Source organism: Astatotilapia calliptera, chromosome 11 (assembly GCF_964374335.1).
Source record: "Astatotilapia calliptera chromosome 11, fAstCal68.1, whole genome shotgun sequence".
Lineage (NCBI taxonomy): Eukaryota > Metazoa > Chordata > Actinopteri > Cichliformes > Cichlidae > Astatotilapia > Astatotilapia calliptera.
Genome location: NC_137432.1, coordinates 24,863,456 through 24,880,090, shown reverse-complemented (window position 1 = coordinate 24,880,090; position 16,635 = coordinate 24,863,456). Strand labels below are relative to the sequence as shown.

Here is a 16,635-nt window from a genome sequence, read left to right as displayed (position 1 = left end):
CAGTGACATCTTGTGGCTTGCCCTCCGTATAGAGGCTGCTCATGATCATCATCTGGACAACAATCACGCCAGCAATCTTCCCCATGATTGTGGTTGTGTGTATTGAACTAGAACAAAAGATGCATATTATTTACAGTATACTGTGTGACTAATAATTTACTCAAACTCTAAATGAAATATTCTAATAATTTGTGAAAGTGGATTTCTGATTTTTGAGACCTAAACATCAAAAGTAAAACGATAAAGGCTTAGAATATTACAATTAATGTCAAATATATAAAGAAATTAAATTATGAAAATTTTGATTTTGTTGAGGAAAAAACTTTTCATTATAATCTTTTAGTTTTTTAGATGCTATAACATGACCAAAGGATATAATCAAAGTCAGTATGTAGTCACTTCATGATTTCTTTATTGGCATCAGCAAAAAGTGGTAAACATGCATTTGTTCTCCTAAATCCAGTTGCATCTCTTCCAGTAGTTCCAAGTAAATCACAAAACATCTTCTCATGAACCATGTTAACTATCTAATAATATTACTGCACAGTATCATTAGATAATTTTGGCTAACCGCTACAATTATGCATAAATGCCCTTTGCGTTTTATCAACCCTGAATATCAGTCCAAAGTAAGGAAAATAAACTTCATATCCTACAGCCCCTCAAAAAACTTGAAAGAATTTATAAACCTGTTTTCAGGAGCGTAAACTGACAGATGTGTACTATAGTTCTACTCATACAACACGAATAATACTAAGTTTTCATTTTTCACTACAGTAGCAGTTTGTTTGCAGTCTCTGGATATTATTTTACTGTCCAACACAAGTGATCTTAACAAAATGTTGGCAAACTCTTGAGCATTGTTGCATTGCATAAGCAGTAATTATCAGATCAGAAAGACATTGTACATAGGTCCTTTAAACCACTAAGAAAAAAAATGTACAGTCGGCAGTAAGGTTCAGAAATGGCAGATACACAGGTTACACAAAAAGGCAAAACTACGGACACCGTTTGCCATGCAGGTTAGAAACAAAAGCTTCACACTGGCCGTTATCATACTGTCGATGACAGATGGGTGCTTTTATGTGAGTCAGCAGTGACGGTGGGACGACCAGGTGGCTCAGGGTTTCTAAAATCATATCCTCTTTCCTCTTTTCCTGCTTTCTGGACAACTTAAACAACAATTAAACACTTTGACAGCACAACTCTCAAAATAACTATATGTCTCTACCTGTTTGAAATGTGGCGCTACACATTCATCTGTCTATGGCTGGGACTCTCTGCAAATCAGAATTAAGAGGCCTTCCTCTGGACTGAAGCAGTTAGTTCATGTATTCGTTAGATTGTCTGTAAGTGCCTGTTCGTGTGACTTAATTGCTGTGCATATTATTACTAAAATGCCACCTCTATGCCTGTGGTATAAACATTCTGCTTTTTCAGTCCGGATTTAAATTTTTACCTATTTATGCAGTAGAAATGTGTTGCAGTACTCCTACTACCTTTCCCTGAATCACTTCCTCCTTTCCTAAACTCTCACACAGTCTCTTTCCCTATTTTGCATTTCTCTTTTCTTGTTATCACTGGAGGTTGCAGAAAAAAAAGACTTAAGTGAGTGAAAGTTAGACAGGAAAGGGAAAAAAAATACCAATCAAAGCCTACCAGGTAAAAGTGGAAGAAAGCTTTTAGCTACAATGCTTTGGATCACAGATACACACAAGCACAAACAACAGAAACTAGCATAATCTTAATCTAACATGACCTTGTGTTAGTAAGTAGCAACTGTGGAAGTAGCAGACAGAAGATGTGTGTTAGTTATGCATGTCAGTATCAATTTACAAATGTTGAACTCTCAAAAAAACGTCATATGAATAAGCTTTGGCGTACTCGGTGTAGAAAGACTCTTCTGTACACCCCCCACCAGCGTGCTTAGCCCCACGTGTTCTCCCTCTACCTTCTTTCCTTTTCTTCCTTCCTTCCTCTTTTGACTCTGCCTGCTGTGTCCTTCAATAATACATGAGGTGCAGAGGCAGCGGAGAGTGAGCAAGAGTTCAAGTCAAAACAGTGGAAGAAAGCAGCAAGGAAAGGGAGGGAAAGAGGACGAAGAGAGCAGAGACATCTATAAACACTAATGTAATGTTTAAGTGCAAGATGGTTTGATGGAAGACTGTGTGAAGAGAGGAAGGAGAGGACTGACAAAATTGAGGAGCAGCGCTTGGGTTTCTTTTTTTGCCTCTCCCCTCTCATATTATCCTCAAGTCCATATTCATCTGTACTGATGAGCTGAGCTCAGTGGAAGAAGTATACTGTGAATTAAAGAGAGAGGGAAAGAAGTAATTAGTTTAATGGGTCTGGCAACACGTCATTAAAACTAAACGGGCAGAGGACACACTGACCTCTCCTTATGCAGGAATGTGGGGTTGTTAAAGACGAAATAATATTATGCTAGTGTTGTCTTATATGTATAATATTGATGGTTTTTTTTTACATTAATAAAAAACCCCATCAGTATCAGTTCTAACACTGATGTATTAGTGATTTCTAAATTTCTCACGTGTGCAAGTGGAAATAGCCATGCTGAGTGGGAAGTCGACGCATGATGATTATCTACATTTTGAAAGTAATCAGTTAATTGTGGAAATTTTTGCATCGGTGTCAGAATGAAACTACTTACAGAATATGATTCCAACCACAATAACTCCAATGATACCCATCATGATCATCATCTGAAAAAAAGAGATGAAAATTTTAGACTTCATCCTTTTACAGAAGAATACACGAAGCTGTGTTTTTAGGGTTTCACTATGTTCAAACAGAATAGAAACCAATCTGAACCACAAAACAAAACAATTATGACACTTAAAAGGCTCTTTGTGTTTGTTGTGGCTTAGTTATACAATCCCCTCAGTGTTTAGAGTGAAAACTCCACAATAGCAGATGCCTTTCTCCCATTTCCCCTGAGGTATCACTTCAGTGCTCTACAGCAGCTCATTAACAAATTCCTATGTTGTCCTCTATTCTCTCTGCATGCCAGAACACATACTAATAGGAATTTGTTCATTCTAAGTCAGATGATACCATAGGTTTCTCTCTGTTTTACCAATCTGTGTAAAGGAGCCACAGTAATGCGCCCACCTTGCAGTTCTTCCACCAGTACTTGTTTTTTAGCTTGGCTGCGCAGCTTTCAAACTGGGAGGCTCCAGCTTGGAGAGCGTCCGCTCTGTCATCCAGCTCTGAAAGCTTCTGGTCCCTTTCCAAAACCTTGTCCACATTCACCCGCATGATATCCACCACCTAGACCAATCCAGCAAGGATGAGAGAGCATTTTTTTTTTTTGGGGGGGGGGGGGGGGGGTAGTAAAGGAGGAAAATAGATGGGAATGTCGTTTTCGTAAGTGGTAATTCTTCTGCAGTTTGTTGCTCATGCATATTTTACATCAGTGACTTTCTACACAAAATGCATTCTGACCCAGAAGCTCAGAACAGCTCACCTCTTCCACTTGGGCCTGAGTCTGTTGTAGCCTGCGGTTGCTGCTGGTATTGGGAGGGCCAGGAGGTGCGCCAGCTGGGGCTCCATCTGCGCCAGGGGCACCTGGAGCTCCAGGAGCTCCAGCTGGTGGGGCAGCATCTGGGGCAGACCTGACCAAGCACAACAATGAGAGTTTTGTGAGAGAAAGAATTGGATGAAGTCAGAACATTTCACATTCAACAATGGATAGGTTTTTATAAAAATCTGAAAAGAAACTTGAAATATGCTGAGAAGGAAAAATGCCCTGTCTAAAGGCTTGAAAGAGTCAAGAGTGTAATTTGCAGGAAGGGAACCTGCAAATCGCAAACGTAGGCAGAGATGTTAGCAAGAAATGATGAACTAATGGGTCAGTGAGAAAGGGGCGCATAAGAGAGAGTGGGGGAGAGGTTTTTAAAAAAGCTATGTAGGCCACAGGATGGCGGTGGATGAGTAAAGAGAGAGAACGTTTTGGGGAGGAAGAAAAAGAGAAGGCAGATGTTGCTCATGATGGATTACAGAGAGATGGTTGGAAGTGAAAAGAAAAGGTGAGGCAGAACTGAGGAAACGGTTAATCCAGCAGGAGGGGAGAGGAAGGACAATTAAACCTGAGCAAAAAACCTCTGCAGAGGCAGCTGCCAGTTTAATATATGATAAACTAACTCCTGCAGGATGAAAATTTACAATATTTTTAAGAGAAATTCTGCATTAAGGAAGCTACTGATAACCCAGTTTCCTTTAAAAATTCACGTTTTACAGCATTAAACAGATGATGACCCCCAAGTCCCACAAAAACCTTGTAACTCATCCAGCACCACAAAACACGCTGCTTTCTATTAAATCTGACACAAAAACATCCAAAACAACTCATTCAGCCCCGTCTCGGGCTTTGTATGAGACAGAAGTCAACCTCTGAATACATAATTCAGCGAAGCAGTGATGGAATATTTTTCGCTTGCGTCAGCAAAAACCCTTCAAGCTGAAAGTAAATCATCTCACTTCGGACCGCCAGTGGAAGAAAATAAAGAAATGAACACGTTTCAATGTGGGTTCTTCCGCCACCACATATTAGATATCTGATTTTGTTGTTTTTTTTTTCTTTTCTTTTCATTTTTTTAAGAGCGCAATGGAAAAGCCGCATTAATACTCACATCTTCTATGCAGCTGTTTGAACTGACTCACGGGCAGCGGAGGAGGGGTGACTGGCTGTGAGGCAGGAGGGTCTGAAGTACAAAGCGAGAGAGAAAAAACCCCCAAAAAGACAGAAGAGACGAAAAAGCGGAGGCACGTGTGCAAAGGAAAGTCCAGATGCTTAATTAGTAAACAGACTGAAGTGGCGCACTGACAGTAAACTGAGGCGGAGGCTCTTGGCGCAGTGGAGCCGATCTTCTAGCGATGCTTTTATACTGCAAGCCGTCACCAAAAGTACTGCAATACTGAGACACGTATACAGGTCGGGTGATAATTCACTGTGTGACCAGATTAGTGGGCAGGGAATGAAAAAGGAGCGATGCCAGCTCAGGAAGGAAGTACTTCCAAATTATAATCCATGCAAAAGAAATCCACGGATGTTTGTATTCTTGCAGAGCTGCATCCGGCTCCTCCAAGTGATGCTCCCCTCCTAGATCCTGAGACGCAGCACTGATTGGCTGGTTGTTGAGTTGCCTCTTCTGAAAGCTACTGACAGAATACCTGCGATTGAAATAAAATAATAATAATAACAACAATAAAGGGGGAAAGTGCAGTCACAGGAAATCGGTTGTCTCTGATTGCCTCCTTCACTCTCTCTCTCACTGCGCGCTGTATGCGAGGTACGCGAGTTTTGTCCGTGCAAAGTGGCTCGGTGGGCAACTGCAATAATGCGTCTCTGCTCCTGCCTTCACCACTTGGACTCGTAACGACAGTGCGGCACCCCCTCCCCTCCCTCCCTCTCTCTCCCCTCACACTTTGCAGTACTGCAGCTCTGTGTCGGATAGGGCGGCGGGACGACACTGCGGTACCGTGAATGCCTACAGAGTGTTGACTCGACTGTTTCCTCCCTGGCCTGGGATTCTCCCAGCTCCCTCCTCTTTCTGATCCTGTATCCCATTTCCCTTTGCAACGGCTTTCGTTTGAAAACTAATGGAGTCCTACATCTGAGCCTACCACTATGCTTATATTTTGAATCAAATCTTATGCATATTAAAGTGAGCGGAGTTAGAAAAAGCCTCACGGGAAATAAAAAAGGTCAGTAGAGCAATGAAGTGAAACATACTAGAATGTGACGCTCTTCAGATGTTAAAAAGAAAATTACAGTTAAGCAGTATGTCCAAAAGGTCTTGTTTAGGATGTCACATTTAGTCTCATTGAGACTAAATGTGACCTTTTCAAGGTTCCTTACAATAACTTGCATTTGTCTAAGCTGCAAGAACAGCTTTGAAGAGTTTATTCAAAATTTGATGACGTATATGGAGAAAAATTAAGAAGTAATCTGTTTTGCAAATACATTTGCTTTTTGTCCCATGACACTATGGAGACAGATGTTTTTTTGCACACTGGGGAAGTGCTTTCCCTGTTTTAACACAAGTGCCCACATGAGGAACTTCACCTGCACTGAGCCTCCACCTCCACCCTATCAAACACCCTGGGAGTGAACTGGAGTGTGGGAAAAAGCCTTCTTATGGTTGAACACCAATGAGCGAGCTCAGCAGTGCTCTGGAGTAGGAGAAAATTGCTGCATGCAGAGTTCACTGTCTCACTGAAACTCTTCTCAGACAATGGAGTCCCATTAGCCTTGAAATGGTAGATCATGTGCATTATGTTTAGGCATTTCCATTGTTTCAGACATAACATTAAAACCATCTGCCTAATATTTTGATCCTAAAAAACGAACAAACAAAAAAACACCAACCCCACAGAAACTCTGAGGCTGTCCTGTGGCTTCTGTGAAACCTGTATTGGATTAGCTTGGGGGAGTTTGGGGAGCAAGTTTGCAGAGCACACTAACACTTCTATTGTGGAGGACCTTGGCTAAAAGCTTGGTTTGTAACAATGTAATACCTTCGGTGGCACATGCCAAAGTAACATCATAGTACAATCAGGACCCAAACTTACCCATCAGCTTACTGCGATAACGAGATGATCAACAGGCGAGGCAAATGTATTCACACAGCACAAAGACTAGTCATTCAAGGTCCTTTACAAGGTGAAACTATTACTCGCTTCACTTGATAAAAGTTAAAGCTCTGAAAGTTTCTCAGACCTCAAACTAACTCAAGAAACCCTCCAAATGATTTTTGTATTAAACGTCTGAATTTATCAGTTACTTCAACAGGTCATTTCATCCTAAGCTTTTTCTGACTTTTGCACTAGAGCCTATTTTCACGAAGTAATCCCATGATATCATTTTTAATTACAGACTGACTAGTTCAGCTTTATCTGAATGTTCGTTGGGTCTCGAGGAATAAAAAGCCACAAATTCCAGTCCATTTAAAATTTATTTTCAGGTTTTAGTAGCATTTATTTTGAATCAGTTACTGATAAGAAATGAATAATGCACATTCAGTCTGAAACACACAATAACCTAGAAAAATGGAAACAGAGCACAGTGACAGCATGAAATCACACCAACAGACTGACACAGTCCTTCTTGGCTGCTCTGCACTTTGTTCAGCATTAGCGATGTTTGCCAGTGCGGTTGAAGCGTCTATAGAGGAAGCGTATCCTCTTTTCCAAGTTGTGCCTGTCCTGAGTCATCATTCTGTCTCCCACCATCTTCTTTTTTCTAATTGCCCGCTGCAGTTCATTACCTTTGAAAGCTTTCAGCCAGCAGGGGGCAATAATTAGGTCTTTAGGATGAGCTTTAAAGTCCCCTGTAGAAAGAGCACGAAGAGAGAGAGACAGTTTATGTGAAAGAAAAAAAAAGTGTGCTGTGGGAGAGGCAAAACTGGTCAAATGAACAGCAAAGCAAGGCACCATATCAGATTAAATGTCGGATCATCATAGATTTGTTCACCTACGCTCATACCCAGCTTATCTTATCACACCATCTCCTGCCAATTTACTGTGCGGATGTTGAGAATACTGTAAGACTGTATGCACACACGCGCACACACACACACACACACAGTCAGCCCTTAAGACAAGTTAAGTTACTCATTATGACTTAGAAACAGCAAACTAACCATCCAACAGTTGTACAGTACATCCTCTTAATTTTCTTGGATGCTGAGGATACTCACCCAAGATTCCTATGTTATCATAAACTCCATACATGCTCCTCTTCTCAGTCCATCTGTCCACCTTTTTCGGCTGAGGGATGGCGTGCATCCTGATCTGACAGCATGTACCTGAAAACAGCACACAGTAGCACAAAGTGCTTGTTCACATTTGGGGAAAATAGTCTATTTTGTTCTCTAAACAATTTGCAGATTACTCGATGTGCTCATTCACATTAAATGATTCAAATCAAAGGTATCAAATACAAAAGCTAATGTACACTTTATGCACCATGTTGTTCACAGACTCAATGAATCAGCATATATATGGCTCCATACATACAGTACAAATAAACACATAACATTTCTTCTACTCCCAGACAATTAAATTATTTGAAAATATTTAACATCCAGGTTACTAGAAAATTATAAGAATAACTTTACCAGGTAGCCATATTGGAACAGATGTTTACTAATGACTCAATAGATACCAGAGAAGCTTTTTAAACACACTCATGGGAAAAGTGTGATTCATGCACCGCAGGTCCGGGGTGGTTTGAGTTTGTTCTGTTTCTTGTTGAGGAAAATATAACTGTTGTTCTTGACAGCAGAGGTCGCTCACGACTTCAATTTCTATGTGAACCTAATTTTTTGTCTTGTTTATTTGGTAACGTGTAATTGCTTAGAGCTTTAAAAAGGTCGTGTTCATATCGTGCTGGTCTGACTTGTGGACGACATTTAAATGATTCGAACATGCGTGACTTTATTTGAACAAATAAAATGAGGCAGTGCAAAGAGTAAGCAGGTCGTCTTTTTGGAGTCCACATAAATGTTTCTACACAAAATATCAGATGCGACAAATGCTCATATAAAAACATGTTGGAATGTGGAATGTTCAGTGAAGCAGGCAGATAGAGCAGATATTCCTTTTACTAGCTCATCTTTAAGTTATCTTAATTATATCCTACAAGTGTCCAACTGTTCCCGGTGAACATTTCATCATGATATTGAATGGAATATGCTAACACACCATGTGTTTGTCGGGCAGTGTAGGCCCATTTCTACTGAGCTGAGAGCGACTAAAAAGTGAGAATGGAGGGAATGATTCATGAATATCCATCACAGCACGCATCAGCATCATAGCTTCAATGTCCTCTTTCTCACAACTGATGATGATGTTGATGATCATGAGAGGTAGTGTCGTTAACTAGAGGTTGTAAACACAACTAACTGGCAGTGACGGAGTGATGACAGGGTGGCTTGGGGTTGCAGTTTTGCCGCCTCAGCTTCAAAGAAACAACTCAGGCTTCTGTAAATGACACTGATGATATTTCTGAACAACAAACACTCGGTGTGGAGAAAATGTTTTTTTATATATAGATATAGATAGATATGCAGTTTTGGACTATTGGACAATTTCTGGTCTTTTTTTATTTTATGCTAACTGTGCATACTTTTTACCTTACAGTGGCACATATTACACTAACAGTGTAAAGAGTGACATAAAATCCACAGTCTGTGCACTACTCTCAAAAACAGTGCTTAAATGAGGCCAGCCTACATTAAAACTACCCTGCATTTGGAGAAAAATATATAAAGAAAAATCTGTCAAACTTATAACTCTTAAAATGCCTTAAAATAAAAATAAATACAATAAAAGTTCAATTCATGTCACCATAATTTAACCCAAACAACAGAAATGCCTCCCCTTTTTAACCCCTACTCCCATTTTTTTGGGTGAAATTACAGTGAAATTCCCACTCAAATCAAATTTAGAGAGGTTATGCACTGACTGGACAAAAATCCCCTTTTTCTGATTTATCAAGCTATCTTAACTCTTTCCCCCACACCTGTATGTGTTTTGAATCCCATATATACACACATAAAATAAAAGATTAAGTTTAACAACCATTAAAATGTGTTCCAGGTTTTTCTAATGAATAGCCCTAGTAATACCACGTAGGAAGAGATTAACCCCACTAACTTCTGATGGACATCTAGTCATTTTGTTCAGGAAGCCCTATATACAGTGGGGCAAAAAAGTATTTAGTCAGCCACCGATTGTGCAAGTTCCCCCACCTAAAATGATGACAGAGGTCAGTAATTTGCACCAGAGGTACACTTCAACTGTGAGAGACAGAATGTGAAAAAAAAAATCCATGAATTCACATGGTAGGATTTGTAAAGAATTTATTCGTAAATCAGGGTGGAAAATAAGTATTTGGTCAATAACAAAAATACAACTCAATACTTTGTAACATAACCTTTGTTGGCAATAACAGAGGTCAAACGTTTACTATAGGTCTTTACCAGGTTTGCACACACAGTAGCTGGTATTTTGGCCCATTCCTCCATGCAGATCTTCTCGAGAGCAGTGATGTTTTGGGGCTGTCGCCGAGCAACACGGACTTTCAACTCCCGCCACAGATTTTCTATGGGGTTGAGGTCTGGAGACTGGCTAGGCCACTCCAGGACTTTCAAATGCTTCTTACGGAGCCACTCCTTTGTTGCCCGGGCGGTGTGTTTTGGATCATTGTCATGTTGGAAGACCCAGCCTCGTTTCATCTTCAAAGTTCTCACTGATGGAAGGAGGTTTTGGCTCAAAATCTCACGATACATGGCCCCATTCATTCTGTCCTTAACACGGATCAGTCGTCCTGTCCCCTTGGCAGAAAAACAGCCCCATAGCATGATGTTTCCACCCCCATGCTTCACAGTAGGTATGGTGTTCTTGGGATGCAACTCAGTATTCTTCTTCCTCCAAACACGACGAGTTGAGTTTATATCAAAAAGTTCTACTTTGGTTTCATCTGACCACATGACATTCTCCCAATCCTCTGCTGTATCATCCATGTGCTCTCTGGCAAACTTCAGACGGGCCTGGACATGCACTGGCTTCAGCAGCGGAACACGTCTGGCACTGCGGGATTTGATTCCCTGCCGTTGTAGTGTGTTACTGATGGTGACCTTTGTTACTTTGGTCCCAGCTCTCTGCAGGTCATTCACCAGGTCCCCCCGTGTGGTTCTGGGATCTTTGCTCACCGTTCTCATGATCATTTTGACCCCACGGGATGAGATCTTGCGTGGAGCCCCAGATCGAGGGAGATTATCAGTGGTCTTGTATGTCTTCCATTTTCTGATGATTGCTCCCACAGTTGATTTTTTCACACCAAGCTGCTTGTCTATTGTAGATTCACTCTTCCCAGTCTGGTGCAGGTCTACAATACTTTTCCTGGTGTCCTTCGAAAGCTCTTTGGTCTTGGCCATGGCGGAGTTTGGAGTCTGACTGTTTGAGGCTGTGGACAGGTGTCTTTTATACAGATGATGAGTTCAAACAGGTGCCATTCATACAGGTATCGAGTGGGGGACAGAAAAGCTTCTTACAGAAGACGTTACAGGTCTGTGAGAGCCAGAGATTTTCCTTGTTTGAGGTGACCAAATACTTATTTTCCACCCTGATTTACGAATAAATTCTTTACAAATCCTACCATGTGGATTCATGGATTTTTTTTTCACATTCTGTCTCTCACAGTTGAAGTGTACCTCTGGTGCAAATTACTGACCTCTGTCATTATTTTAAGTGGGGGAACTTGCACAATCGGTGGCTGACTAAATACTTTTTTGCCCCACTGTATGACAGAAACCGCTCGGGTCAGAAAAGAGAAACAGGGCTAATAGGGGTCCAAGGAGGAAAGAGTTAAAATCCCTATACAACTTTGAAAGCTTGATTTCATGAGATCCCATCCCTAAGATAGTTTGAGTCTAACTTGTTTTTTGTTACTGAAATCAAGAAAATTCATGCAGGCACACGCAGAATGTCACATTCACACCGACATTCGTACAAACATGTTTTAATCTGCGCCAAGTGCATGCTGTCTTATTTCCAAGGATACTTTGGCCGAAGCAATCAGGGGTCAAACCAGAAATCTTCCGAGTAATAGACGACTTGCTTTACTTCCTGAGTTCAGGTTACCAGTTGCTACTGGAACCAGTGAGACAACTCACCTGTAGAAATGGTCCTGACGGTGTGCAGCAGCGTCCCAGCAGACTGACAGTAGGACGCCCCAGCTCTCAGCAGACCTCCCAGCAGAGACATGTCCACAGTTTTCTGCCAGAAGTTGTTAACAGATCATTTAGATGAAACTTGAAGTCAACGCTCATAAAATTCAGAGTATTTTTTAAAGTTTACTGTTCCTTCTTTAAACACTGCATCAGTTTCTTTAACCATCTTTACGGTGACCCTTAGCTTTAGCTTCAGCTAGCACATTACATCGAAGTCAGTGTTTCGACCATTACCTGTTTCCACGCGTGTTCAGAATCTTATGCCACTCGAGTCCTTTGTTTATATCGCAGCTAAGGATCACTTACGAACATGCAACGCTTTAGAATGTTTGTTATTGACGCTTCGACATGCTCTGTGTGGCGGCTTCCATCTTTACTCTGTGTCCCATAATTCAACGCGGCAGTACCGTGTTGTCTGTAGAGAAGCGCAAAGGAAGAGTTTTATTATTGTCTTTGCAACTTTTTACTACGAATTCTACCCAGTAGGGGGAGATAGGCCTGTCGATACCCGAGTAAATAGGTAAGTTAAGTTTATTTAAAGCGCTTTATACAGAAAACTGGGAATAATCACAATAAACATTAAAACTGTTAAAAGTGATAGAGAATTAAAAAAACAGTTATACAAATAATAATAAAAGAACATCAATAGAAGGCCTGGCTAAGCCTTGTTCTTAAAGGAGTCTACAGAGCATTACATGTTTTAATATATCTAAAAGTAATTTTCAATTAAAAGTTAAATGCCAGGTGAGGAGAAATCAGAAGTTGGAGAGAATGGCACTCACTAGGATTTAGTTATGTGAAATGTGTTTAACATCTGTTGTATTTACTTTTCGAACAAAACAGAATAAAACTGAATGCCTTTATTTGTGTTTCTACAGATAAGGAGCGTCTTCCTGAGCCGTGCACAAGTGAGACACATTAAGCAGAAAAACTTCAAGCAACTTCTAAAAAAAGCCTTGCTTTAACAAAATTTAAAAATATATAAACGGGATAGAAATTAGAAAAATAGGACAGGTATAAGTTAAAATCCACACACACCATACACATTTATGAATTTATGAACACACACGCAAATATCACCTGTGAAGTCCTTGGCGATATTGCACAAGGATGCTGTGCGTGGCGGCAGTGTGCAGTTTAATGCAGGCCTTTATTGATCTCTAGCACCATCCAAGTGGCAACAGAAAGAAAAGGTGGTTGCCAGGATGAGAAGAGTCCTTGTTGTTGTTTGTGGCACGACTTGTAGCTGTGCTTCTAGCTGAGTGACAGTGGTTTTCTTTTCTGATGTTTTGTTTCTGTCAACGGCCTTTTTGTCATCTCCAGTGAAGATGGTATTTCACACCAAAATGCCATAGTGGAGTAGAATAACACCAGCAGCTGTTTGGTCAGCTTGTTTCTCCTCACTGTGCTTAAGATACAGCTCTGCACGGTTTTCTTAAAGTCCTGTTTGTGCTGAGGAATTTAAAGTTGGAACATTTTCCACATTGTCTCCACCTTTGTTCAATGGAGCAGGATTCTCTTTCTGTCTGCTGAAGCTGATGATCATCTGTTTTGTTTTGGAGGTGTTAAACGCCAGGTTATTGATGGAACAACATCAGTCGCTTTGCAAATCATGCCTGTAAACAGCCTCATAACAATTACGTGCAACCCTGTGGTGTCATCTGCAAGCTGAGTGCAGTGGGTTGGTGTGAAATCGTGGGTGCACAAGGAGTAGAGAAGTGTGTTTAGCTTTCAGCCCCGAGGGGCTTCTGTGCTGGGAAACTGTTGCTGTTTTGTTATGAAACATCTGCATGTGAAGTCTATGTGCAACATAATTATATATGTGTCCTGATGTTCACATTCAGCCGCCCTCCTATAAGTTTGTACAACACTGGACTTTACGGTAAAAAGGGACTGAAAAGCAGAAAATAAGACAGGTGAATTCTTGCACTGAAAAACATCTGGGGGAAAAAAGAATACATTTTATTGCAAACCTCATAAGTGCTATTGCAAATCAGACAATCCATGCAGGCTGAGTAGCCCATTGCAAATTTCAATATCATTTAGTTTTTCTCATTTATGTAAATGAAAACAAAAAAACCCCAATATAACACAACAAATGTCATCAGCAACACAATCTACAGTCTGGTTAAAAACTAACAAACATACTGCAGGAATTCTGCATTTGTGGTATTTGGTTGGTGTGCCTAAAAAACTGGCAAAAACCACAAATTGATTGATGAGATTTGGTGCTGAGCCTGCAGCTGCAAACATTCAGGCTGTTTTTGCCTATTTTGCCTTTTTCTCTCTCTCATTCACACACGCATACGCACTCAGATGACATCAGTGACAGATGCTGATACTTTCAGTCTTACTGTTGCAAAGAGCTGAATGGAATAATTTGTCTTTTTCAAAGAAATAAGACCAGCACAGTTGATCTTTGTCTGTATTTCATTATTGGTAATGCGGCAGACACTATGTGGAAATTTAGCCCAAACAAAACATCATCAAACATTAGATTCCATTCACATTTAGCATAACCACAGAGCAATACTGTGTGCAGAGAAGGCTTACTGCTTTACTGTAAACATGCAACCTTAATTTAACTTTGACTTCAATTTAGATTAAATGTGCAAAAAAACAAAACAAAACCCAAAAACAATTTTTAAAAAAGTGTCAAAAAGTGCAGCTTTGTTTGTGTATATATGTTGAGGTAATGCTTAAAAAACACGAATCAGATATTTTTCAGCAAGCCCGAAGTGTAATTTTGGAAAAATATTTTGCCACGCACTCGGTTTTTGCATCGCAGTACAGCGTTAAGTTCCCTTACACTGTTGCTCTGAATGCCGGCGCAAATAAAATGCTGACATAAGAAAATGTAAAGAATTTCTCAGCAGAGCCGCTTGTTTTATCTGCACTCTGCTTCCTGCCAGTAAAACCCAGTGCAAAGATATTTCAGCATAAGCAAATACAGAATATGTGACCCTGCTATAATTCAGTCAGTTACTGAAATTAAACCGCAGAACTATCGACAATAACAGAAAACATTCATTCTCTACTAAAGGTTGTGAAATGCTGCTGTGAGTTTAGAAAATGGACAACGAGGAGAGATAATTGTTCTTGACACGGGAACAAACTACTCATCTGCCGTACTTGTACAGAAGGAGTCTGATTTGACTATTTTCCAAAGTAATCTCTATTAGCATATTCGTCTGCATCCCTTCAAGCTCAAAGAGCAGTAGTTTCCATATGAGGGGTGTTTTCCTTCAGGGTAACATCATCACATATTCAGATACGGTGGAGATGAATAAACGACAGCTGAGGGAAAGACCACCTCACAGCACTGAGTAACACGCTGAGAGGTGCCCCCTGCTCTCTCAGGGTGTTTTTCAAACCAAAGCCTCAAGATCAAATAAACAAAACAGTGATTTCAATTTGAAGGCCGACAAAGGAAGTTCAGTGTGGATGAGATGAAAGGATTACAATATCAGTCACACAAAAGTCACATGGCTCTCACCAAGGAAAATGTCTTACCAAGATGAAGAAAAACAGCCCTGAGGTTTCACCCACATGTTCTCAGGTATATCTGGGTAACTGTCTCAGTTTCTCTTTCTTTCTATGCATGCACGCATCTATCTATCTATCTATCTATCTATCTATCTATCTATCTATCTATCTATCTATCTATCTATCTATCTATCTATCTATCTATCTATCTATCTATCTATCTATCTATCTATCTATCTATCTATCTATCTATCTATCTATCTATCTATCTATCTATCTATCTATCTATCTATCTATCTATCTATCTATCTATCTATCTACCTACCTACCTACCTACCTACCTACCTATCTATCTATCTATCTATCTAGCCTGTACTTTAATACAGTGTATTTGATGTTAATAAAAGGAGATTCAGGTAGCTTCACACACAAGTGGATTGATGCCTGGTGATATTTTCTTTGTTTAATGTGAGCCTAGCCTGTATTCTGTATTGTCTGTTGTCATGTACTGACGTGCTGAATAATGAATAATTAAACAGAAAATGTGTAATTATTTAACTATACAGCAGAGTGAAAAACAACACATAGAAATAGTTCTAAAGGTAAAACGAACAGATAGTATATATTTATTATACTGACATTTTACTGACACCACACCCGCAGCAGCAATTCTTTGTGTGGTACATCTAAATGTATTTACACACGACATCAAACAGAACAAAAATATAAACCACACTTTGTCCATGCAAGCCCTGTTTAGCAGCATCACTTGTCAGGTGGCTGAAGTATTCAGTGAGGCAGACATTCCCTTTACCGTCTCACCTCTACGTTATCTTAATGATCTCCTACAAGTGTCTAACTCCTCTGACGAGATTCAGGGGAAGAGCTGTAATCGGTGTATTTCCTCTAACCTGACAGTATTCCCTGTGAGCATTTCATCTTGATATTGAATGGAATATGCTAAAACGGTACGTGTTTGTCTGGCAGTGTAGGCCCGTTTCTACTGAGCTGAGAGCCACTAAAAAATGAGAATGGAGTGAATGATTCACTTTCATGAATATCCTTCACAAGAAGATACCATAAATGTCCTCATTCTCAAACTGGAGATGATGATGATCATGATGATGATCGTGAGTAGTGGAGCTAACTAGTGGTTGTAAACAAAACTAACTGGCAGTGACGAGATCATGACAAGTAGTTTGGTGTTGCAGTTTTGCCATCTCGGTTTCAAAACAGCAACTCGAGCTTCCGTGAATGATGCTGAAGATATTCTAAACACTTGCTGTGGAGTAAATGTTGTATATACACATTATTGTTTATTTGTCCCCAAACTTTGTGTAACATAAGTGACTTTTAGAGGTATAAATACAGAATATCTTACCGTCCATGG

The 16,635-nt window shown here is 40.2% G+C and overlaps 2 protein-coding genes across 2 annotated transcripts; both read right to left on the bottom strand.

Moving 5' to 3' along the window:
- Positions 1 to 898: 898 nt before the first annotated feature.
- Positions 899 to 5,403, bottom strand: LOC113032770 (synaptobrevin-like). Its single transcript, XM_026185861.2, has 5 exons — positions 4,653 to 5,403; positions 3,488 to 3,635; positions 3,133 to 3,291; positions 2,672 to 2,723; positions 899 to 2,303 (listed from the first exon to the last, which is right to left on the bottom strand). Coding segments are annotated over exons 1-5 (378 nt in total). The 5' UTR covers positions 4,655 to 5,403; the 3' UTR covers positions 899 to 2,286.
- Positions 5,404 to 6,958: 1,555 nt separating this feature from the next.
- mrpl51 (mitochondrial ribosomal protein L51) lies at positions 6,959 to 12,229 on the bottom strand. The gene is made up of 4 exons (XM_026184511.2): positions 11,994 to 12,229; positions 11,703 to 11,805; positions 7,722 to 7,829; positions 6,959 to 7,352 (listed from the first exon to the last, which is right to left on the bottom strand). The coding sequence occupies exons 2-4, from the start codon at positions 11,791 to 11,793 to the stop codon at positions 7,156 to 7,158; spliced, it is 396 nt and encodes a 131-aa protein (XP_026040296.2). The 5' UTR covers positions 11,794 to 11,805; positions 11,994 to 12,229; the 3' UTR covers positions 6,959 to 7,155.
- Between the last annotated feature and the right edge of the window lie 4,406 nt (positions 12,230 to 16,635).